This window comes from Drosophila eugracilis, unplaced genomic scaffold (assembly GCF_018153835.1).
Source record: "Drosophila eugracilis isolate 14026-0451.02 unplaced genomic scaffold, ASM1815383v1 contig_2153, whole genome shotgun sequence".
In the NCBI taxonomy this organism is placed as follows: Eukaryota; Metazoa; Arthropoda; class Insecta; order Diptera; family Drosophilidae; genus Drosophila; species Drosophila eugracilis.
The window spans coordinates 4,184-28,772 of NW_024573037.1; the positions used below are offsets into that span (position 1 = coordinate 4,184).

A 24,589-nucleotide genomic window follows, 5' to 3' on the forward strand; every position below is an offset into this window, starting at 1 on the left:
AAAAGTCAGTGCTTCTGCGATCAGAAATATTTTGGATATTAAGGCCTGTTAATAATCTTTTATAATGATAGTTTTATTTCCCCAAAACGGATCAAGTTGAGTTGTTTTTGAATTCCCAATCAATCCGTATTAAAATTGGTTTTATAAATGTTGACTTTTCTTATCAAAATTACAGAATTTTACTCATAACTAAAGAAATATTGGTCTCAATATGAAATGTCATACCTCGTTGAGCTTGTTTCCTAATTCCTAGTCTTTCTGCATTCCTTACAAAAAATGAGAAATTGGGCTTAACATTTATTTTATTTAACCTGATGAGGATGTTTAGTTTTGATTACAAACTTTACAAAGAAGTCGATCTGTTAGCTTTGCAACTTATTTAAAGTTAACAATCGAAAAACATTGCTTTGACCGATCAGAGTTTTAGTTTTGATATTCTAACAAAGAAATCTGTAATGTGGTCAAAAAGGTTCGCAATTTACTTTACTCCTAAACCTTGTTCGTGCACATATGTTCTTGGGCCATTTTTATATATTATATATCTATTTATATAGGAGGAAATGTTATAATGATGAAATAATAAGGCCGGAGGACAGGCCCAGAAAAATCCTTGGGGAGTTCCTTTACACACACACCCACATACACCCCTCATTCTGTCCCGCAATAACCGTTGATAGTCATAATAAAAAAGAAAAAAAGAAGGAAAGCCAAAGCAATGCCCCTTTGCCAGGCAACATCTTAACAGCATCTCAAAGGCAAACAAACAATGGGGCTTTTCGCTCCTTATCACCACCAAAAAAGAAAGATATAACCCCTTGGGGAAGGCCTGTCCAGCAGTTTTACGTTGTTTCGTGTTAAATTGACCGCTCACATGCAACTTGGGGGCAGCCACATAGAAGACAATAAATATTTATATGTAAATGCTGGCAATATTCTGTCTGTCTTTTCCCCTATTGTACCAACAATAGTTGTAAAAACAACAACAACACACAAAAAATATGGCCAACAAAGGACCAACAGAAGGGGAAGGAGCTATGCCGCCCTGCTATAACCTGAACCCGGAGGGTACAGTTCACACTTTGCTAAGTGCACCAAAGTTCGCCCCAAAAGTAAGCCATTAAATGTTACAATTGATATAATTGTCCTCGTTATTCATACAGAATAAGAGAAGTCTTGTTTCTGTTTCAAATCGGTTTGATAGTACAAGAATGTCTTTAGATATTTTAGGTTTGTAACTAGTTAATTTCTTAGTTGTTTTCTTTAAAATACTTCCCATACTTTAGCTCTCATATTTTCACCGCAAATGTGTGGGCGACTTTGGTGAGGGAGGAGAGGTAAGAAAAAACCCATTTCCGGCGGCAGATTCAGCTTCAGCTTCAGCAGCAGCAGCAGCAGCACCAGCCTTAGCTTGAGCTTCAGTTTTTAGCTTCCAAGTGACAGAGTCGAGGCTAAGCGACCGACCACTTTAAAGTGCCCTGAACTTGATTAATGAATGGCAGCGCTCTAAAGTATGCTACGGCTTGCAGTTAACACAAGCACATACCAAGGCATCCACGCACACACACACACACACACACTCAAAGTGTCAACGACACGGGTAAAATAAAAAGCGAGGAAAAGCAAGGCAAGGCAAGGCAAGGCAAGGCGAAAGAAAAGCTTCGAGTCCTGACATGGCTTAAAATCTGTTTGCCACGCGGAGCACAAATTGAAATTGGCTCACAACTTGGCAGCTAATTTAATATTTTCACTCAGCATATGTGTGTGTCTCTGTGCCTGTGTGTGTTAGTGGTTCTGGAGTGTGTGGGTGCTATACTTATAATTGTCACAGACACGGTTTATAAGAAAGGGCGGGGGTATAAACTGGTATATTCAAATGAGACTGCCAAGGAAAGGTGACAGGAAATGAAAAGGTTTCTGTTTTTTTTTTATAAACTAAACAAAGCTTAAGTTTAGTTTAGCTCTTAACTTTATTTAAGAGATTCTTTCATTATTTAGAACTCTTTTTTGTGAGAATTTCAAACAATAATTTTACGTATTTTAGATTTCAATTTTTAAACTTGCTTATTATGCCATGTTGTGGCATTTATTATATTTATTACTTAATTTGAATACTTTTGCTTTTACTTATTATCATTCTATAAATTCAACTTAATTTTTCTGCCATACTTAAACTGTTTTTGCATTCAACCAACCATCATAAGCACCTTCTGCACACTCAATTTCCTTGGCTGCCTCAGCGTATATCTATCTTGCCGTCTTTTGGCTTCCTGATATCAACCATTTTTAATGCTTCCTGTCAGGTCTTATATACATATATATATATATATAGTATGTATATATAGAACACCCAACACATGGCAAGCAGCCAAAGGAAGATAGATACACCTTGTCACAGTTTGTTGGTAATTTAAATTGCACCTGATTCCGAATTCAATTGAGAGGCTGCGGTGCTTAAAAATTTCACGTAATTGAATTTAAAATGTTCTATTTCTAGATGAGAATTTTCCAATCATTTTTTTCTTATTTATCTTTAAGAAATATGTGAGAAAATGAATAAAGATTTCAAGTTAGAATAAGTCTAAAAAATATTACAATAACTTTTCATCGTTGAAAGATACATCCAATACCCTTTCATCTTACCAAACTAAAAGAGTTTTCCCAACTAACCTCTCAACACTTTACCCATTCCTGAACCCATCACTCGTTTCTCAGTCCACGGAGCACCCATGAATAAACTTATTAAGTCATTTCTGCAAACGTCCATTTATTCATTAGCTTTCCTGGGCATAAAGTATACGTTCTATATACTATGATGATATGGCATGATGGCATTAACTTATATTAATAAAAAAGGAAAGTATAGAAAGCAGACACACACGCATTGAAATTCCAGACATAAATCGAAGGTCGAGCATCTGAAGTAACGAACGAAACTCATCAGAGACACGAACGGACGGTCTTTGCTTCGATTCTGAGCTTATTTTCGATTTGTGCAACAAATGAAGTGAGAAATTATTTTTATTATTATTTATATTTTTACTACGGATGGTAGCCCATCCCATCCCTCCCTCTCTCCAACAATTCTCAAGATACACATCCGCACCGTGGGCGAATCACGTATTCCAAAAAGCAAACAAACGCCAGAGCCCGCATATATAAACAGGCTGGTAAAACGCTTCTACGGCGGGTAGTTATGAAAAGTAAGCAAAAAGCCAGGGAAAAATAATACAAGGGGAGAGAGTTGGAGGTGGAGGTGGAGATGGAGACCATCCACCATCCATGAAACATTGAAAGGAGCCAAGGAAAGTACATTTTTCGGTGGGCGTCCGTCAGTCACATCATTAAAATCGAGCTCACTGCAAGAACTCCAGTGGCGCCTAATTCGAGTCCTTGCCGCAAGATGTGCTGCTGAAATGTGCCATCGGTGGGAAAAAAGGATGGGGGGGGGGAATGGCAACTACCTACCATAGATAGGGAGGGACACCCATTCTCTGGAGGCATTCATCAATATGCCAAACATGTTTTGTTATCATCAAATGGAAAATGCTTCATTTACACGTACGCCAAAACGGAAGGCAAAGTGCACGGAAAGAAAATACTTTGACTGATATCTCTGAGAATATATTTTTTGAATAATAAAAGTGCCATTTAAGATAACATTTATCTAATTTAATATAAAAACAAATCAATATTCCCATAAAATGGTTACAACTATCTCGAAATCATTTCAAATTTCTGAAATTTCCCCTCTGTGTAAAAGAAAACTCTACACTGGACAGTGTTACTATGAAAAAAGTAAAGAATTTATAATAACAAAAGAAGGGGGGACTGGGCAATCGAAGACTGGGCTTTGCCTTTTGTACGCCTTTCGGAAGTTCCTTTGGCAAAGGGCATTAATGCTGTCTCGAGTAATTCATAGTTCATTCCATGGAATTTATTTGGAGTGCAGGACAAGCAACAGGACGAACCAACAGGACGGACGACTGGCAGATAGACAGAGAGGCGCGCCACGTCGAACAACGAGACCAGAGACAGGCCGTCAAAGTTGATGGCCTCAAGGCGGAGATGAGTGGAAGTTATCGTTGTGAATTCCGCAGGTGAATTTCCAAGGCACCAACTTGTAGTTCCTCAACCCTCAAACCCTCATCTTCATCCCGCATTCAGATGGCAAAAAAGTTTGCGGCTTGCGGCATCTGGCAGAATCGCGATGCTTAAACCACCCAAAAAAAAAAAAAAAAACTAGCGACGACGGAACACATAAATTGATTACCAAGACATTTCACGACAAATTCGGCATATAACAACACAAGCCCGTGGAGCAACAAGAGGGGGATTCACCCACACCCCCAATTCACTCCACGGATTTTATCGGTGTGTACAAGACAACAGTTTCCGGAAGCAATATACTCGTACTCGTAGATGTGGCAATGTGGCAATCTCGCAATGGCAATGGCAATGGCAATGGCGAAAGTCGTCTGTGGAATTCCGTAATCTGTGACAGTCAGGGAAAAACCCAATACCCAATACCCAAAACCCAGTTGGCAAATCAATCGCGACAACTGTTGAGCCAGGCAGTCAGGAGGAGATTACACCGCCGATGGGGATTCCATTTTTGCGGCAACATGAAGTGTGTGGGGCAATGGTGGGTTAAAGGGGCGGCATAACAGATTGAGTTAAATGAAAATTTTTTTGAAGAAACATCACATTTCAAGCACTTGAAAATACATTGCTAGGGATCAAGAAATCATAGATAGATTTTCATAGTAAAGTTTCTAGAAATTAGGGAAATTTATATACGAGTGCCTAAAAGTAGGCAGTAAAAAGTTTATACATAAAATTTTAATAAAAATTAAAAGTAGATAGAAAAACTTCTTTATCCCCTTAAAATGCTTTGTAAAAATTAAGAAAAATTAATATTATGAAAAATCTTCAGATTAATTATTAGCTAAAAAATGTCTTTCTTAAATGAATTAACTAAAAAATCCCCAAGGATCAGAATACCTTTGTAAAAGACATCGAAACAATCGAACCGAGAAGGCGTGTAGTTTAAAATTCTTTTGGGCATTAGTCGAATAGGGCTATTTTAAAAAGGATAGTATTGCCGAGAACTTGTTCCAAGCTTTTACACAAGAAATATATTTTTTTTTTTAAATTTTGCAACGCCCTTTTGAAAACTACAACTAATAACAGTAATTAGCTTTTCAGAATGTCGCTAGGCCGAAGTTTAACCCCTTGTCGCTACTTTATGAACGGCATTTGTTGCTTCGGTGAGTTCTGTCGATTCTCCCATGACTTGTGCTACAGTTCCACATACAATCCGGCTTCTTATTCTGCTCATCCCGAGTATCCATCAAAGATTGAAGAAGATGATGATCAAGTACCCAGCACCAGTATGTATAGCCGTCAGAAGATCTGGGCAAATGCCCCAGTCTTTGTGCCCAGCCAAATGAGGCATCCGAATGCTGATGCTGAAGTTGGTGCTGATGTAGCTGTAGGTCTGGAACGTCCTGGATTCTCATTGGATGAGATATGCCCGTACGCCGGCATGTGTATATTTGGTGAACGCTGTACATATCCGATACACATGGAGCTATGCGAGATGTGTGATGTATATTGCCTGCATCCGAATGATAAAAACCAAAGGAGGGAGCACAATCGCCAGTGTTTGGAGTATCATGAGGAGGCAATGGAGCTATCGTTTGCGGTCGCCAGATCCAAGGACAAGACATGCGGCATCTGTTTTGATATTATTCTAGAGAAGAAGGGCGGAGAACGACGTTTTGGTATATTATCCAAATGCAATCATACTTTTTGCTTGGCATGCATCCGTACCTGGCGCCAAACTAAACAGTTCGAGTATAAGGTAACGCGAGGATGTCCCGAATGTCGCGTATGCTCGGACTATGTATGCCCCAGTACATATTGGGTGGATACCAAGGAGGATAAGGAGAAATTGCTAAACACCTATCGCACCGCATTGGGTGGCAAGGATTGCAAGTACTTTAGGTTGGGTGATGGAAATTGTCCATTTGGGAATAAATGCTTCTATAGACACGCCTTACCCGATGGTACGCATATCGATGTTGGATCGCCACGTCGAGTCCGTAAGCCACCTGGCGATAGTGATGATATTCTAGATTTTTTGGAACATTTCCCATGGCGATTGGATGATCGGCATATCTATAATTGGCTCGATCAATATTCAAGTGACTCAATTTCAAGCGATACATCCTATGAATCAGATGACTACTAAACTGCTAAACTGCTAAACTGCTAAACGACTAAACTACCAAACTACTAAACTACCAAAATACCAAACTGAAAAGACGATCATAAACACAACAATCCCACCACAAAATAGAAAACCGAAAAATTCTACACTTATATACAGATCCTATGTAATCAATCGAACATCACCCCCTCTCCAACTCAGATCAGATGATTATGTAATAACACTGAAAAACCTAAGAACTTTCGACCAAAAATGATCGCAAAAAATGTATCTGAGAATCAAATTTAAGGTTTACATTATTATCTATTCTCAACTTAATGTTATAAATTTTCCGTACTTCAATTAAATGAAAATTATGTTTGATACTAAAAAAATGTAAATCAAATGTTTTCCTATTAGCCAAAAACAACACATATTTTGAGATAGATAAATAAGTAAACACGAAACTTTGTAAACGGGTTAGGGTTTTGGGGGCCTTGAAAAGTCTAAACTAAGAAGCTTAAGTTATATTTTTTGTTAATTTTGTTTTTAAGTTTAAGCTATCACCCTCTTACTGAGTCACTTCAGACTTATCAGTCACCTTTGGTAGTAGTAAATCTTCCTCTTTCTTTGATTTAAAGAACCAATTCAATATTGAAATTTGATTCCAATCTCTGATTAAAAACATTATCTGTTTGTATATATATTTTTTTTTCGAAATTATCTTTAATTAAACACGTTGATGCCTGGTTAGATTTACCAGCTGTTGACATCGTACCACTCGGAGGCGGAGCAGAGGTTGCCAAACTCGCCGTTGGTACCGGATCCGCATCCCTGTGCTCCGTAGTCACAGCTGGAGTAGATCTGGCGACCGATCATGTTGGTGGTGGCATAGTTGCAGGCCACCAGCACTTGGTTCCAGCCATCGCGATTGTAACGGGCAGCGGCACATCCCACACGGGTGTTCCTCTCGGACATCATTACGGTGAAGTGACCAATGGCACTGTGGGGTTAAGGGTTTGAGGGTTGAGTTTGGGTTAAGTTAGAGGAAAAGAAATGGAAATCCTATAACTAAATATCGTATACGAGTATAATGTATCTATCGCAGGTTGCTTAGATTCAGTTTAGGTTTTTGTTTGGTAATTCTTCTTCTGCTTGTATTAGAATTTTTCACATTATTTTTAGAGAAGGCTTTGCTTTCTTTGTCATATTTTTAAAGTTTATATATTCCAAAAATATATATTAACTTAAGCTTCTGACTTGTATCACAGATTTCACTGCACTTTTTAACCAAAAAAAATATTAAAAAAATGAATTTAGAACTCCTCTCTATGAAGACTCCTCTTTTACATAAACACTTCAAAACAGAAAGGTTAATAACCACTGAAACTTACGGTCCGCTGTATCCCGATGGGTATCCACCAGCAATAATTCCAGAGTTGGAGTTGGAAACCTCATCGAACCACATCTGGACGCTGTTGTCCAGAATGTAGCCCATATCGGGCAGATCGCCAGAGTAAGCCTGCCAGGCCAGATTCTGGCCGGAGTACTTGAAGGCATCGGTGTTGTGGCAGCTATCGTGCACCATGTTGCACTGGCGGACATTCAAAGAGGCCAGATAGGCCAGCTCATCATCCCATTCCATGGTGGCCATGCGGCAGGCAGCATTATGGTTTGGATCATAACCACCGGCAATGTAGTTCCTCTTGTCGTTGTGGGAATGAACAAAGACCCACTTGTAGTCATCGTTGATGTCGATCAGTTCGGCATTGTCAGGGCAGTTGCTGTCCCACCAGTTACTATGGCCACAGGCGATGTGGGAGCCACCGCTGCAGATGTCCCAGGAACAGTAGTCGGTGGCCTGGGACAGGCCCAGAATCACGACCAGAATGGCTAGCACAGCGAACTTCATTGTTGACTTCGATTCGACCAAAGGCGATCTATGAGTTTGATGGCCCAGCCAAGTGCTTATATGGTGAAGAACCTTATCGGTGGAAGTACTTCAAGTGCAATTGTAAATCATTTCCATCTATCCATACACTCTGCCAGCCGAACTCCATTCAATCTAATCGCAAGTCTTATATTTACGAGCCAATCACTTTTGCCAACTAACTATTATGGATCGAGAAATCGCAGACAAAAGCCAATTTGGGCAACTATCTTTGTAAACAAATTTGAGATTTACTTTAATGTATCTGTAAGGGTAAAGATTAATACTACTTATAGGGTTGACACTAATTCTTTGTAATATTTAATTACATTTTATCAAAGTGTAAACACTGATCTTGACTTTTCTTTGATAAGAACACTTGAGGTAGGTCGCATCCTCGTGCAGACTTCTTTAACTGCTTATCAAAACTGATTTGAGGATCAATTTATGGGTTATTTCCTCAGTCCAAACTGCTCGTGGGCAATTAGCACTCGAAATATGGCACCATTTAAATAAAAACCACCGGATTTACAGCATTTTATTAGTGTGTTTTTATACCTTATCAAAAGGCAGATAAGTAAAGTTAATTAGTTATTTATAAAAAAAAAATAAGGAAAATTACTGTGAAAAGTTAAGTGTTTTTTTATATTTTTAGCTTATTTGTGGGATTTTTTAAGACATTGTTAGTCGAATAAGTTATAGAAATTATTTTAATGCAGATTTACTGACTTAAGGTTCCAAAGTTTCCTAGAAATATGTTTTATTACCTTTCCGTTTCTTAGACTTTTATCTTATCAAATCATAACAAACACCACTTGGAAGTTCCTGAAATTCATTTATTTTTTGCTTTTTTACATCCAAGACAAGCCTTCATCTCGTGATGATTCATAGAAATCGTATCTCTTATCATCTCAAAGACAACAATAGAGATAAGCTTTTAATATCTTTCCAGTTCCGCTGAAGACACAATAATAGTAATTCTAATCAGAAATCGCAGAAATTCTACTTAATTTCTTAATATATGATAATATTTATCACTATTAGTAGTTCTATCATCAAATTGCATAGAATTATGTATTATTTTGATTTTTCCTCGGATCTTCGTTCAGAGATTTCGACCATCTTCCTTGGTGTTCAGTTTTCATACTAACAAAATCTGTCTTAAGGGTAAAAATTCTCAATACAAAATCTTTGGTTCTTAATAGAGAGTATCAAGAGTTTGTTAGCTTGACTACTGATCTACTACTTAAGAACAAAAATCTTGAGTATTAACCCACCTCCCAATCATTTTAGGCCTAACAAGGTCCACCCTTTTCTCATACATATGTATAACAATTTCATAAAAATTGAAATAGCCCGATAGTAGCTTCTATTTATTCGATCAATAGAAAAGGTTGTTCACGTCGTAGACCTCCTTGGAACTGCACAGATACTTGTAGTTGGGATTAGTACCAGTCGTGCACTTGCTGGCCGGTGTAGAACACGAGCTGTACATCTTGATGCCCAGGACATTGGTGGCTGCATAGTTGCAGGCCAAAAGGAAGGCCTTGTAAGATTGCCCAGAAACGGAGTAAGTGGCTGCGGCACAACCCACCTCAGTATTGCGATCAGCCACAAGGACAGTGAAATGACCAATGGCAGGTCCTTGGTAGTTTGATGGATAGGCATCGATGTAGGCCTGTTTGGTATACACAGCCTCACTGTACCACATATCAACACCCCACTGCAGATAGTGGGTAACATTCAAAGGATCGTAGAAGCTCATCCAGGCCAGATTCTGTCCAGACCAATCGAAGGCGTCCGTGTTGTGGCATCCATCGTGACGCATGGCACAGCTCTTCACGTTAAGGCTAGCCAAATAGGCCAGTTCGTCGTTCCATTTGATGGTGGCCATTCGACAGGCGGCACTCAAGTTGGCATTCAATCCTCCAGCGATGTAGTTACGATACTCGTTTGTCCTGTCCACAAGGGCGTCCTTTTGGTCTGTGGTCAGGGTCAGCAGGGTGGCGTCGCTGGGGCAGCTAGAAGCCCAGGCCTTTAAAAGGAAATCGTTTTTAGTTTTACTTCCTTGTATTATTTTCTCAAATGGGTGGTTTGTAATCTCTTACTGGATAACCTTCAGAAGATAAAAACCCTAAGAACTTACCCCATTATTATCACATCCCAGATTTTTGGTGCTGCCGCAGCTCTTTTTGCAGTAATCGGTGGCGGTGGCGATGCCAAGTGCCAGAGATAGGCTAACGATGATCACGATGTTGCGCATTTCTATTCCCAGATCTGATTACTGGCGATTCCCACAGGGCAACGGGCTTTTATGGCAACCGCCGTTTCGAGCTGTTCTTTTTTATCAACATTTGATTAAATATTTACCGCCAGAGTGTCTCATTTGTCCCAGTCGAGTTGAGTCTACCAACGCCACCGCCCCCATGCTATTGTGTATGACTTGGATTGCTCAAATATGTAATATTTCCATCCAACCTCACAGCCTGCCTGCCACCATCCACCTCCCCCTGAAAAGACGTCATTCGATCGGTGAAATAAACAACAACCATGACAGAGGGAATCACCTGAGTGTGGGTACCATTGATTGTTTTTCTTTTTGGCAAGAGCCAAGATATCATGAGAACAAAGTTAATGAGTGATATTTGTTTGAGCAATTTAAATCAAGTAAAACAAGAAACAGGCTTGCTTTATTGTCTTTAATCTGAATGATTGCCCCAGAACACCCAAGCTCATTGAGGTGTGGAAAAACCCACTAAAAATGCTTGGAAAAAAAAAGATTATTTTGATTTTCAATAAGGTTAACATACTTTCGGCACACTTTTCTTAAATATTATTATCTAACTAAAAGAATCAAAAGCTTGTTTTTGGCAATTTATTTAAAATGTTTGATTTTGTTGCACCCTCGCTTAGAAAATCGTCTCAAAGTAAGGCAAATACCGAATATTTGTAAAACATAAGGAAAGGAAAAGCATTTGCAACCACCGTTTGCTAGAAATGTAAATACGTTAAGTACATATTGCAAAAAAAAAGAGAGGAAAAACAGAAAACAGAAAGTCCGGCACGTGTCGTGATGACCCTCCTCCACCAGACAAATGTTAGCCCAACTGCAAAGAATAGACAAAAGCCAACTAGCCAAGTCTAGGATATTTGCCCAGCTGTTACAAACACCCTTAAATTTCCTAAAAAACAAAAGATTTTGATAGCCAATTTGGTTAAATCAATAAGAAAAAACAAACAAGAAAATTAAATATTAAACATAATCTAGGCTTGAAAAAGTATTTAAAGTCAGAAGAAAAATGTTTAAGGAAATATTTTTCAAATTACCCAAAATCCAAAAACACAATCTTATATTTTTGTATATATATATATATATATATATTTTATTTTTTTTTGACATATTTGATATGCTGACATTTTATGTATTTCTAGTAGGGTTTTTCTTTCTTTTCTTATACAAACAGGTCTGTTCCAATTTTCCAAAAGTTTTTCTATAAATGAATCTCTTTTACTTTCCCTTTTCAAATTAAAAACTTTTAAACATTTTTTAAACATAATAAGACCTTATCAAAATGGTGGGTTTACAAGTTATATTTTATTTGAATTGATTTGATTTTTATTTTGAGATCACAAAAAGAAAATGTGTTTTCGAGTGGTAGGATAAGGTACTGTCATATACCCACCAGAACATGTTTCATACTTCATTTTATTCAAACTAAATCTTTAATCATTAAATAATAAAAAAGAAAGTAAATTCCATTAAGTTTTCAATCAACTTTCGTAAGACATTTTTTGGAACAGGCCTGAGTTAATGCAATTGTGCCAAATTGTTAATTGCATTCGCTCGAAATCAAGATGAGTGTCGACATTCGGCCTCTAGACTTTTTCCGTTTAATCCTCCTTATAAGGCCTTAATACCCCCACCAGTTTATTTTGTGTAGATATAGACAGATGACTGTCATTGCATATAATATTCAATTCTTTACCATTTACTTTCATTTAGTACAGAAAAATAAATATATATATATGTATACTTGCACAAGTCCAACTTCCTGTCTGTCTCTCTGCCTTTGTGTACAGTTTTCATGAATATATATATTATATATAGATATAGATATTTATTCCAGCTGGTTCTCAGTTTCATTCATATGTACATATATATATATATATATATTTGATGTATACAGATCTGCGCTATATATATATATATATTTGCATAAGAAGTTTATCTGTGGGCTGTTTGCAGTTCTTGCAGTAGCTGTGGTTGGTTGCTTCTATCGTTAAATGGTTTTTCTTTCATTTTAGTTTTTAGTTTTTTCCTTTTTTAGTTTTTGTTAATAATATTTGGACGCTCTAAAGGCGACTTTATAAATTTCACACACAAAATATGGATTTGTTTGTTTACACTTATATCTTATTTATCATTTGCACAGTTGTACGAGATTTTAGCTTGGTGTTGTTTTGGGTTTTTGTTTTTGTTTTTGTTTTTTTTTTGGTTTTCGGGACAACAATATCAAGAATATTTTCTTTGTCTCTGCATCTTAAGTACCTAGTAATTGTAAATCATATTCATCTTCTATCATTTCTTTTCAATATATTTTCTATGTACAGATCTTACAGACAAAGTATATAGCATTAGCAAATGAAATTTGACAATTGTGCAGCAGGCAACAGAGTAGAGTGGAGTTCACTTTTAGTGTTCACTCCGTTTAGCACTCTGGAACTCTCTTAAACTAAACAAATTCGCAACATCATATATTTGGAATACAAAAAGCTAAGTTTAAGCCAGTTTTTTGTGGTTGAGCCCAAGGGTAGGCAACGTGTAGTGGTCAGACGCTTGGCGTGTCAACGGGAAGGGAAAACTAAATAAGAAAATTAAAGGAAAGAAAACATTGAATATTTACGTATCTTCCACAAGGGACTTTTAATTATCCAAAATTTCTCAATTTGTTTCAAAGAGATTTTTCGATTTCATTTTTTTTTTTAATTTTAAAATTCGAATTTAAGGTGACGCAGTCTATGGGCAATTTGAATAGAGCCTTACAATAATATCGGAAAAATATTTATATATAACACTTTATAGTTTATTTACATCTTGTCATGCATTGGTTGTGGCTTCGTATAAATGGCCAAAATCTTTGCTTATTCGATTATCAAAATTATACACATACATATGAATATATTCGTACGTTAATAACATATGGTTGATGGACAGAGGGTTAGCGATCGTTCCTCCCCCCCATCCTTCCAATTAAGTCCTTAGGATGGACTAAGCGCACTAAATGATGAATTTTCATGGATTAGCATTGTGGATATCTCTCAAGTTGCGTCTAAATATCAAGTTGAATTTCGCTGGATAGTAACTGGAACGCTTTTAACTGGGCCAATTGGCGACGTTGTTTAACCAATGACTACTTTATCTTTACTTTCAATACATATAGATTTTTCTTTTGCATATACTATCTTTATATATATATATACGAGTTTAATACCTATGATAGGCATGATTTAGCCAAGGTAAAGTAAACGGGGCTTATACATCTAGGGGTGCCATAGAGCAGCTTTAAGTGCCTCTCCTTCTTTTCACACATAAATATATATATAGATATAGATATATCTGTCACCTATTCTAGATTTAGTTTACTTTAGTTTAGGTTGGTTTATTGTAAATTATTAGACACCATTTGCTTGTATAGCAATAACAACGTTTGAGTGTTTAACGCTCCCTCCTCCTTCTCCTCTTTCTCCTCAAGAACTTTCAATCTTTACTCTCTCAGCTCCTCTGCTGACTGAAACTGAATCGGAGCCAAATGCGATTGGGCTTGTATTTGGGATTGAGTCTGCTGCGGATGCTGCTGCTGTTGTTGGTGCTGGTGTTGCTGCTGTTGTTGCTGTGCCGGCGAGGGGGGCTGTCCAAATTTGCTGGAGATCTTGTGCGAGGCATTGACAATGGCCAGCTCATGCTTGGAGTCCAGGTCGCAGTCGTAAAGGCCGCTCAGCGAATCCAGGCTGAGCAGGCGGGAGCTAGCCCGACTGGACACCGAGGTGTCGTCCACGTCCGGCGCATTATACAGCGAGTTAACGTCTGAGAGGGCGCCCTCGGCATCGGTGAGACCTGCTTCGTTCAGTAGCGAAATGTTCTCCAGTCCCGGTTCATCCGTAATATAACCAGTGGACTCCGCTCCCCCTAAACAATAGATATCATTAGTTAGGATAATGATAGATAGCTTTACTCTTACCTGTTGCTTCCTCACGGCAATCGTCGTCCGACCATTCCGATTGGCTCTCCAATGGATTGGAGTCCATGGACTGGTGGTTGAGATGGGCCGCTCCGTACTTTAACTCGTCGTTTATCACATTGGCCTCCAGGCCGCGCATACTGCCGTTCGTCAGTGGCGCTGCCTCCCTGTGCCCTCCATCCCGGTGGTCTTCCTCCTCTTCATCATCATCGTCGTCATCATCCTCTTCCTCATCATCGTGATTGCCCGCCTCGGCAGCAGCCTCTGCTCGTAATTTGTGATTGAGGTCCGGCTTCTGTAGTCGCTTTTGTCGCACATCGCGACCCACTTCATCGTCCTCAAACTCCTCATCGGCCAGGTTGTCCTCGGTGTCGTCACGCTCCTCCTGCTCCTGGACATGATTGTAGCGCTGCTGTTGCTGCTGCCTCTGTTGGTGGTGATGGTGGTGGTGATGGTAGCGTTGATGGCGCTGCTGTGACTGCGGCTGCACCGCTCCATCCAGTCCGTCCAGACTCTCGTGGCTGTACTGCAGCTCTTTGGAGCGCGGTCGCTGGCGATGTGTCCTCAGCTGCTGTTGCTGCTGCTGATGCGGCTGGGGATGTTGCACATGGTGTACATGACTGCCGTTCAGTTCCTTGGCCGCATGCATCTCCAGCATGGCCAGGACATGCATCTGATTGCGATTCTCGTGCAGAATCTCGCAGGATTCCGTGTCCGAGGTTTGCCTGCAAGAATCGGATATCCTATATGGGTTAAGATTGTTGTAGATATATCTTTTGAATGGGTTTACAAATTAAAAGTAATATAGGGCCACCCAGACACCGGTTATGAAAGCGGCGAACCTGCACCATATGACATGGAATGGAAGCTGTCGTCATGGTCAGTGATGGGAAAGGTACCTTAGGCAGGTCATTTTAGGATTTAATATAAGCAAAGTAGCTAAAACAAGTTAAGGAATTAACCATTGGACTTTAAATTAAAATGGACAGGTATTTACATATATATACAGACCCTATAAAAATCGATCCTTTGTGGGATCGCAATTCAAGAATATATGTTTGGGCAACCTAAGCTCCCAAAATACAAGATATTTCCCATCACTGATCCATGGTGTACTCACATTTGGCTTGATTCCGAAGGGTTCTTGTTGCGCGTTATCTCCTTGATGGCCTCCAAGCCCACCGGATGCTTGGCAATCATGAAGCTATTACTGCCCGGCAACTTGCCACCGGCCAGGAGCTCGTGATCCATATGCTGCTGCTGGTCCGGTTTGTGGTGACTGCTGTTGTTGTTGCCGCTGTTCGAGTTGCTGCCGCTGCCGCCGCTGAGATTGCCATTGCTGCTGCCGCTGCCATTGCCCACCGCCGATCCTGATCCTGATCCAGATCCCGATCCCGATCCCGTGGCCCCATGACCATTTGTAGAGCTCAATTTTCCATTGCTGAGGGAATAGCTCATCTCTCGACTGCCATTGCTGGCCGTGTGATCCGTGGTGGAGACAGCACCAGCTGTCGTGGTGGCAGTCGCCAGGCAACGGGCACGCGAGGATTCGTTGAGCAGACGCTGTAACTCTCGCTCGAAGGGCGACTTGGTGGCAATGGCCATGCCCGTTCCCGCTCCAGCTGCCGCCTTTTGATAGTCAAAGCTATTGCAGCTATCGCCCTTGTGTTGGGTGTTGCTCGTCGTGTTGCTGGTGGTGTGATGGCCCTGGCTCTCGGTGGTGGAGCTTAGTTCAAAGTCATGTAACTGGGTCATGTCGACGACCGGTGAGGTGGGATCCACCTGAATGTCGCAGGGATAGAGCCATTGCAATGGATTGACCAGACCGCCGGCGGGCAAATGATAGCCATTGCGATGATGCAGATGGCCACCGTTTGTGATACGTGGCGAATCCTCGTCGCCTTCACCCTCGCCCTCGGTGGTCTTCGAGTAGCTCTCATCCGAACTGCTCATCGAGGGCGAGTGTGGACGCGAGCTAAGGTCGTCCGTTGAGGACATGTCTCGGCTCTCCTCCAAATCCGCCGGCAGTTTCGGCAGCGGCTTCATGTACGTCCTCAGCGCTGGCTTCGGCGGCAACTGAGGCTGCTGTGAATACATGGCGTACTGTCTCTGCGATGGATGCGCTTGTTGCTCCATGCTGGGGTGTAGCTGCTGGTCCTGGGCGGGATGATGTTGCTGCTGGTGCTGCTGATGCTGATGTTGCTGATGCTGCTGCGACAACACGGTGTGGGGAGAAGTGTAACGTGGTGGCTCGTACTTTGGCGCATGCTGCATGGGCATGATCTGGGGGCGTGGTTAGTCGGAGATGAGCAAGCGAGAGAAAGATAGATGTGCGGTCATGCAAAGAGTGGACACAGAGAGAGTTAGACACATGGTACACATAGATATAGATATAAGGATAAGTGGATATTTGAGGGGCAAGAGCTGGTTTGGTGGGGCAAGTAGCAAGAACAGACTGGTATGTAGAATATCAAATGAACTGAATTAATGGCCAAGTTTTCTAATTTCTAACACTTTGATTTAATTAAGAAATTATACCTATCTAAACTGAGTGAAACTTATCTTGAGATCAATAAAACGCCATATAAATAGCAACTAAATTAAGACAACAACTAAGCAGAGTTTAAGCCATCTTTCCTAAACCTTTTCATCATCATCATCATCATCTGATCATCTGAGATCATTACATACAAGTCTATTCTTATCCTTGGAGTGTTAGTTACGAATGGGATGGATATGGGTATCTTGGTATCGGTATTTGGCTTTTTGGGTCTGGTTACTGGTTTGGTTACTGGGCACAGTTTCTGTGGCACTTCAGGATTCGGAGGGGAGAACAAAGGCGAAGCTGGCTGTTCAAAGGAGGATCTCCTTGCTCCAGAGCAGGTGGTCAACGTCTTCACTCACCTTGGCTACCGGCGCGACGCTGCTGGCATGCAATAGCGGCTCGCTCTCCCGGCATTGGCCATAGCCCAGGCTGGTGAACGATGGCGGGTGCTGGTTCTGGTTCTGGTTCGGGTTCTGATTCAGATTCAGATTCAGATTCATATTCGAATGGAGGTGATGCGGTGGATGATGGCCATGCTGATTTAAGGGCGGCACATACGTGCGATCTCGATCTCGCCTTGGCATCATGAAGCAGTCGCCGCCGAGCACGCCAGTACCTACACCCATTCCCATTCCCATACCCATGCCCGTTCCCGATAGGTCGAGGCTGCCGTGATGCGGCGGCAGCTGCTCCATCTGCGGATGCCGGCCACCGGAAGTTGGATTCTCAATAATATTAAACTCGCGCAACATTACCGGAGGAACGGGCTGATGCTGGAGCTGGAGCTGGTGGTGGAGTAGGATCTGGTGCTGCACTGGAACCGCCACTGCTGACGGTAGTGGATGCGAGTGCGGGTGCTGGTGCTGGAACTGGAGTTGGTGGTGCTGGGGCTGGAGGGGAACCGCCACTGCAGCCGGCGGTGTCGTCGTTGCCACAATGAATCCACCGTGCTGCTGCTGCTGTTGTTGCTGTTGCGGTTGATGCTCGCCGTTGTGCCCGTTGCCATTCTCCCGGATATTGGGTAATCCCCCATTGGCCATAAAGATTGGTTGCTTTTGCAGCTTGCTGTTCAGGCGTTGCTGTTGCTGCTGATGCAGATGATGGTGCACCGGAGGCGGAGGGGCGGGAAGGGGCAGCGGATCAAGCTGTTTGTGCTGATGCTGCAACAGTAACTGTTGCTCCTCGCCACCAGTTCCGCCGTACAAATGCCCGTTCTCCTTCTTGCTGTACGTGTCGGTATTCACGCGATTCTCCGGGAACTGCGAGACCTTCATGTAATAGTCCGGCGCATGGAGACTCTGCGGCAGAGACATGGCATTCCGCACCTCTCCGTTAAGCGACTTGTTGCCGCTGTCGCACAGGAAGTAGGTGACCATGTCACCTTTGCCCTTCACCTTAATGGTGCCGCGGCAGCTGTAATTGAGATTAATAAGTACAAATTTGAATATAATATCTTACACACACTCACCGAAACTCAAAGTGCGAGCCCACCAGGCTGTCGACAACCTCTTGGGTTACTTGGGAGTAACCAGGCACTCCTGTGGAGTCCATGCGGCTAGCCACATTAACCGTATTGCCCCAGATGTCATACTGCGGCTTGCGAGCTCCAATTACGCCAGCCACCACAGGTCCTATGTTGATGCCTGTTAACATGAAAATCAGAATTAGTTAAAGCTTAATGGGATGAGGAGAGATGTTTCTGGTATTCTACCCACCCACACGCAGCATAAAGTTGTTGTAGGAGTGACTGTTGATTTCCTGCAGCGAGTGCCGCATGGCCTTGACGTATTCAATGAGTGCTGTCATGTGGCGCCGCACAGAGTTTGGATCATTGGGTTGGATCTTGTACTCGGGAATAAGGCCCACCACAGCCATATAGGTGCTGCCGACGGTCTTGATCTTATCGATGCCACGGAATCGATCTTCCTTAAGCAGTTCATCAAAGTCCGCGATGATCTCGTTGAGGAGTCGCAGGCACTCAAGACCCTGATCAGATCCATCCATTTCCGTGTAAAACTCATTGAAGTTCGGTACGCTGGCAAAGATGACGCCCACCTTGGCATAGCTCTGATGGTAGAGCTCCTGCAACCAGATTAAAAATCAGTCTAGGATATACAAAATATATCTAAAGGATTTCATTCCCTTTATCTTCATCCCATTAAGTCTAATTTTGTCAATGGGTCAGCAGTGGGGAAACACGTCGACTCACCATGTTGTTGCGAAATTGTGCATCGAGGAAATGTGCAGCCACATGAGCGGGCAGCAAATTGTGCAGAATGCGCTTATTGGACTCCTGCAGCACGTCCATCTCCTTCTTCTCCTGCGAGGCCTGCAACTGCCACAGGAAGTCCAGCCGGGCAGTGCCCTCTACCAGTCGGCCATGCACCAGAATGGCAATCATGAAGATGGCAATCCGAGCCAGCGAGATCAAGTGAAGTGGAATCGAGGCGCTAAGGAGGGCAGAGGAGATTCAATAAGAGTGGTTTAGTGGATTAGTGGGACAACCAAAATTAGCGTTGACCTACTTGACCCGGTTGTCGTAGCACTCGAAAATGTTCTGATGCGACAGCTCTATGAACAGTCCATAGATGGTACCCATGCCCAGCACCAGCAGCGACTTGAATATTATGGGCAGCCTGTGAATCAAGGATATCGCATTAGCATGACTATCTTCTCCTCACTTTCTTTGATGATGCACTCACCTGAGGAAAACGGACACAGATAGAAAGGCAAAGGCAGCCGATAGGGACACGTACTGGGGCAGCGAGCACTTGCGATGAGAGTCGTTCTGAAAGGAGGTCGTTGCATTGCCCGAGCACGGATGGTCCGAGACGCACGTGAACTGGGTGAAAGCGAAGTGGATTACTATTTATTGTTACTGCTTTTTATTTGGGAATATAATATATAATATATATCCCTGCAATGGTTTGTTATATTTAAGTCTGAAATATCAGACCAACTTCTGCATGGATAATTTAAAGAACTCAAACTTACTCAACTAAAGTACTTACCACGTTCACTTGTCCCACGGAGTAAATGAGTATAACCGTGAAAATCGTAATGGCCATACGCAGAGAAAAGCTTTCCGAGATGTCCCATATGATCCACTTAAGCCGCACGGCCAGCAGGAGCATCAGGATAGCGCTCACCCATATGAAAGCAAAGAGAAAAAGCAGCAGCAGGATCAAGGTGCGTGGCAGTGCGGTCACTTGTAGTGCCGCACCCAGGATGAGCAAGAGTAGAGAACAACCCATTGCCGTGGTGAAGCCCAGATCGAAGTCCTTGTGGTATTCCCGCTCCATGTCGCTCTGCCTGAAGCGCAGCGTCAGCCGATCCACATGCTCCGACTTGTCGCAGTCCACCGACCGGGCATTGATCGCCTGGGAGAGGAATCGATTCACCCGATTGGTGGGCTGATGATGGGCAGCCACCGAATGCCGCTTCCGGAATGGCCTCTTGAACTTGTCCGCCACCTTGGACTGCGACTGCACGGATGCGTGGGCATAGGCGTAGGCAGCAGGATGATGATGTAAAGCCATGCAAGAGGGAGCAAGAAGTAGAAAGAGATTCGTTAGTTGTGGTTGTGGTTCCCGGACGCTAGCTTCGTTTGCTGGATGGCTGGCACTTGAACTGGCTGGTTGAGTTGAAGATTCAAGAATTAAGATTGAAGATAGAAAGCTCTACGTATGTGCATTTGTTTTTTGAGAGAGGGGATGTGGCCACGACTCACTACATGCGGATAAACTGAAAGGCAGCGAGCAGAGCTTGGGACATTGCACTAAGCATGCTGGGTCAAGACTTCAATATGGAGACTCGGATCATGCACTCCGTATGACGAATGGTCAATGATAATAATGTGGAGCTGCAGCTGGCATTTCTTAAGCTCGATGATGACACTGAACCAAAGAAGAAAAAAAAAACTTGGCCTAAGACTGGAAATTGTAATGGCTAAATCGGCTGAGTTTTTGGAGTCACCGCCCTTGACTTTTTTGGCAAAGCAAACTTTTAAATATATTAAAAAAGAAAGTTCTATATAAGAACATGCTTTTGGTAAAACGATATAAACCAATTTGGATGTTTTTAAAAATAAAAGAAGCTTTAAGAAGGAAAATATTAGACAAAATGGAAAAGAAACGTTTTGGAAGACCACTAAATATTCTCTAAAAGGTTGAAAATAAGTTTTTCTTTCTTTAAATTAAATTGCACTAAAGAAAAATCTATGATTCTCAACTACTCTACAAATTCCTACCATGCGTATGGGTTATATCTCATATGGGTAAGGGTAATTTCTCATATTACCCATACGCAGCGTTGCCTGTAAATACCGCTAAATATACTCTATAAGTTTGAAAATAAGATTTTCCTTCTGTAAACTAAACTACGATAAGGAAAACTCTATGATTGTGAAGTAGTCTACAAATTCCTAACATGATTTCCGACATCACCAATGCGCAGCGTTGCCTGCAAGAGAGGCGTTACATATACCCTAAAAGGTTGAAAATAAGTTCTTCCTTCTATAAACAAAACTACGCTAAGGAAAATTCTATGATTCTCAACTACTCTACAAGTTCCTAACATGCGTATGGGTAATATCTCATATTACCTATACGCAGCGTTGCCTGTAAGAAGCTCGCTATACATACTCTAAAAGGTTGAAAATAAGTTCTTTCTTCCATAAACTAAAGTACACTAAAGGTAAATCTATGATTCTGTAGTACTCTACACGCAGTAGTACGCAGCGTTACCTCTAACACGATTTCTGGCATTGCTCATACGCAGCGTTAGCTGTAAGAAAGTCTTGAAATTGCAAACATTTTGGTCCAGTGTCTTGCAGCTTTAACAAAGCAAATAGAAACATAACTGGGCCTGACGAACTTTTGCCTGGAAGCCCTCCCAGTGACAAAACTCGACGAAGGCCAACGAAACACATAACAAGAATGAACAAAGCACACTTATGAAGTAGTTACACTTATAACATTTACTTAAACGAATGTGAAAATGGACGAGACACAAACGAAAGGTCACCTTAAAGGAATTGAGTTCTCAAATCATTATAGATTTTATGGTTTAAAGTTAAGAACTCAATTCACTGTAAAGAAACCTTTAAACGAACGCAGGAACGATTTTTTGAACGATTGAACGAAAGTATAGAATGTTTTTTCGGGCTGCCGCTCTGCTCACTTTATTGTTCTTGTGATTGTGCCTATGAATGCGACTAATCGTACTCGCTGTAGAGTTGGGATTTGTGCCTACGGTCACTTGAACACTGCCCCCACCGCCACCGGTGTTACCACCACCACCGGAAATACCGTTGTCACCACCACCAACAACACCAACACCACCGCAGCCGCCGCCGCCGCCACTTCCGACGACGCTGCCATAGTTCATGCCGTGCGGTGGCGGTGTTGCATGCAAGATCTTTTGCAGTCGTATCACCTGGATCGGAGAAGTAGTATACACAGTTTTCTTGTAAGTTCTTATATTTACATTTAAAACAAATTTTGTTTGTTGTTTCTTATTACTAGGCGTAAATTAAACAATAGCAAAAAGTTGTAGAATGTATAAGTATAGTTAGGTTGGTTTGGTAATCAAAGAATCAAACTATAACGATAACAATAACGATAGAAAGAGTGGAGAAGAGGCGCATCAAGTGAATATCAAACTAAAATCAACATAATCCATTAACCAAAATCAAGTATCGCTGCTGGCTTCAATTTAATAGCACTAATAAACAATGTGTGAGTATAGTAAGTGTTTTAGTTTCGAATACAGCCTTAGTAATCTATAATCTAGGTTGTCAAGGTCGATTAGGGGTATATTTTTTAATATTAGGAACCGATTTCTTAGGTCAAATTCGCTTCTTCTATAAGAAGAGTCTTTATTTTAAGTATATATATATTAAAAGTTAATTTACGAAATAATTTTTGAAATTAACTTGAATCGTCTGAAGTTTGTCCCAAAAAAAAGTCTCCAAACATTTTACAAGAATTTTTATACTGAGTGCCTAAAAGTAGGCTCTAAAATGTGTGAGTGTGTCCTTAGTGGATTTTTTCGATGACTAAAGCTGAAATCAATTTACAAGTCCAATGTGATTCTGATATACAACCGATGAATATATTTACATATATAGATATATATAGATATTTTATAACAATTTTCTACAACCAAACTACACACAACATCGACGCAAACGAATCGTTCTCAATAGGCGTTACACTACAAATGTTAGTCGAGACAGCATTACGAATTACAATTTCTCATTTTGCTAAGCTACAATCTTAAACGTATATATACTGGGATATATATTTATATATATATATGGGAAACAAAAGAGCCCGCAAACAAAATACAGAAACGATAATCGAAAATCGAAAACCGATTGAAAAACTTAAGAGAGAGGCGAGGGAAAAAGCGCAACTGAGAAATAATGGTTACGGTTTTTGTTTTTTTTAGAGGCTTTTTAAACTGGTGGATATCGAAATATATAGTACTTAGACATGGGCGAGGCAAACTTACCGCATCCTGAAAGAAAACGAAAGGAAACAAATCAAAGCAAGAAATGAAAAGGAGTCTCGCCGTCTTCAAGCTAACCGCGACTATATCTATCGGATTCTGTGTGTATCCCTGGGCTACGGATACAATACGGAAATCAAATGAAAAGCACACCAAGCCAGAACTCAAATAACCACCACTGCCGCCACCACTTGTTTCAACCGAATAAGAAACCCGCATAACCCGCATAATCAATCATCCCGGGAAATCAATCGTAAACCACCCGGACATGCACAGAACTTTTGGAGACTACGACAAATGAAACAGAAACAGAAACAGAGAACCGAGCTACAGGAACACGCAATTTCCAACTTCCAACTTTCAAATTCCAACTCCCACCTTGAAACTCCCGAGTCGGCTTTGATTGAGTGCTGATCTTCGGTATAAACACCACTTACCTTGCGTGATCCCTTCTCGGAAACCTGAACGCTTCCGGCATTCGCCTCGCAGGTGCTTCCCCTTGCCACGCCGCCACCGACTGCCACCCCGCCGCCCAAAGCATTGGCCGCCGAGGGAAACGATCCGGTGGCAATGTTAGAGAATGGCACCGGTTCCGAGAACTTGATCGTATGCAGCAGCTGCATAACCACATTGGACACGTTTCTAAACGAGAGCTTCCGTCGACTGCCAATCGCCGAACGGACGCCCAGCGTGTTGAGCATTAGTGGCTGTAAAGGAAATAAAGGAAAGAAGTTAGTTTAATCTATGTTTATATAGTAAAAGCATAGCATTAGAGGATTCCAAACGACTTCACTCACCTTGCGACGATGTGGCGGTGGCACTATAAAGAAGGTATCCACGCCATGGTCGCGTAAGTACGAGGAACGTTCATCGCCATGGCCAGCTTCCACTTCGTACTCGCCCGACAAGGAGTCCAGGGTGGCACGTGTCACATGCACTCGTCCCGGTTCCCCACCCGACTCCATGTGATTTGCCAATGTTACATCGTTCGACCAGACGTCGAACTGCCATTTGCGAAGACCCAAAACACCACAGAGCACCCGGCCCGTGTGGATGCCCACCCGCATGTTCAGGATGACGTCGGTGGCCTCCACGACGGTGCTAAAGAGAAACAATTAAAAGTGAAAGTGCATTAAGTAATTATAGAGGAA

At 41.7% G+C, this 24,589-nt stretch overlaps 4 protein-coding genes across 11 annotated transcripts in view; 1 reads left to right on the forward strand and 3 right to left on the reverse strand.

Moving 5' to 3' along the window:
- The first annotated feature begins 5,077 nt into the window (after positions 1-5,077).
- On the forward strand, positions 5,078-6,812 carry LOC108103024 (probable E3 ubiquitin-protein ligase makorin-1). Its single transcript, XM_017208351.2, has one exon. It carries the CDS (start codon positions 5,207-5,209, stop codon positions 6,251-6,253), a length of 1,047 nt encoding a protein of 348 aa, XP_017063840.1. The 5' UTR covers positions 5,078-5,206; the 3' UTR covers positions 6,254-6,812.
- A 72-nt stretch (positions 6,813-6,884) lies between these two features.
- Positions 6,885-8,164, reverse strand: LOC108103025 (antigen 5 like allergen Cul n 1). The gene is made up of 2 exons (XM_017208352.2): positions 7,606-8,164; positions 6,885-7,214 (listed from the first exon to the last, which is right to left on the reverse strand). Exons 1-2 carry the CDS (start codon positions 8,121-8,123, stop codon positions 6,968-6,970), a joined length of 765 nt encoding a protein of 254 aa, XP_017063841.1. The 5' UTR covers positions 8,124-8,164; the 3' UTR covers positions 6,885-6,967.
- A 1,319-nt stretch (positions 8,165-9,483) lies between these two features.
- Positions 9,484-10,426, reverse strand: LOC108102893 (antigen 5 like allergen Cul n 1). The gene is made up of 2 exons (XM_017208096.2): positions 10,288-10,426; positions 9,484-10,176 (listed from the first exon to the last, which is right to left on the reverse strand). The coding sequence occupies exons 1-2, from the start codon at positions 10,402-10,404 to the stop codon at positions 9,523-9,525; spliced, it is 771 nt and encodes a 256-aa protein (XP_017063585.1). The 5' UTR covers positions 10,405-10,426; the 3' UTR covers positions 9,484-9,522.
- A 2,614-nt stretch (positions 10,427-13,040) lies between these two features.
- Positions 13,041-24,589, reverse strand: part of LOC108102955 (Ca(2+)/calmodulin-responsive adenylate cyclase) — a 33,499-nt gene continuing 21,950 nt past the window's right edge. Inside the window, exons 6-19 of one of the 8 annotated variants that reach the window (XM_017208239.2) lie at positions 24,236-24,539; positions 23,876-24,145; positions 23,442-23,447; positions 22,107-22,361; positions 19,937-20,410; positions 19,628-19,767; positions 19,451-19,561; positions 19,135-19,375; positions 18,641-19,007; positions 18,394-18,568; positions 17,285-18,338; positions 15,501-16,663; positions 14,381-15,105; positions 13,041-14,328 (exon numbers count right to left, since the gene is read on the reverse strand). In XM_017208239.2, coding sequence (XP_017063728.1) covers positions 13,907-14,328; positions 14,381-15,105; positions 15,501-16,663; positions 17,285-18,338; positions 18,394-18,568; positions 18,641-19,007; positions 19,135-19,375; positions 19,451-19,561; positions 19,628-19,767; positions 19,937-20,410; positions 22,107-22,361; positions 23,442-23,447; positions 23,876-24,145; positions 24,236-24,539 — 5,707 coding nt within the window. In that variant the 3' untranslated portion in view covers positions 13,041-13,906. Of the gene's footprint in view, positions 14,329-14,380; positions 15,124-15,500; positions 16,664-17,284; positions 18,339-18,393; positions 18,569-18,640; positions 19,008-19,134; positions 19,376-19,450; positions 19,562-19,627; positions 19,768-19,936; positions 20,411-22,106; positions 22,362-23,441; positions 23,448-23,875; positions 24,146-24,235; positions 24,540-24,589 lie in introns of those variants that run through there. The other 7 variants (XM_017208238.2, XM_017208240.2, XM_017208244.2 and 4 more) reach the window with 7 other exon arrangements.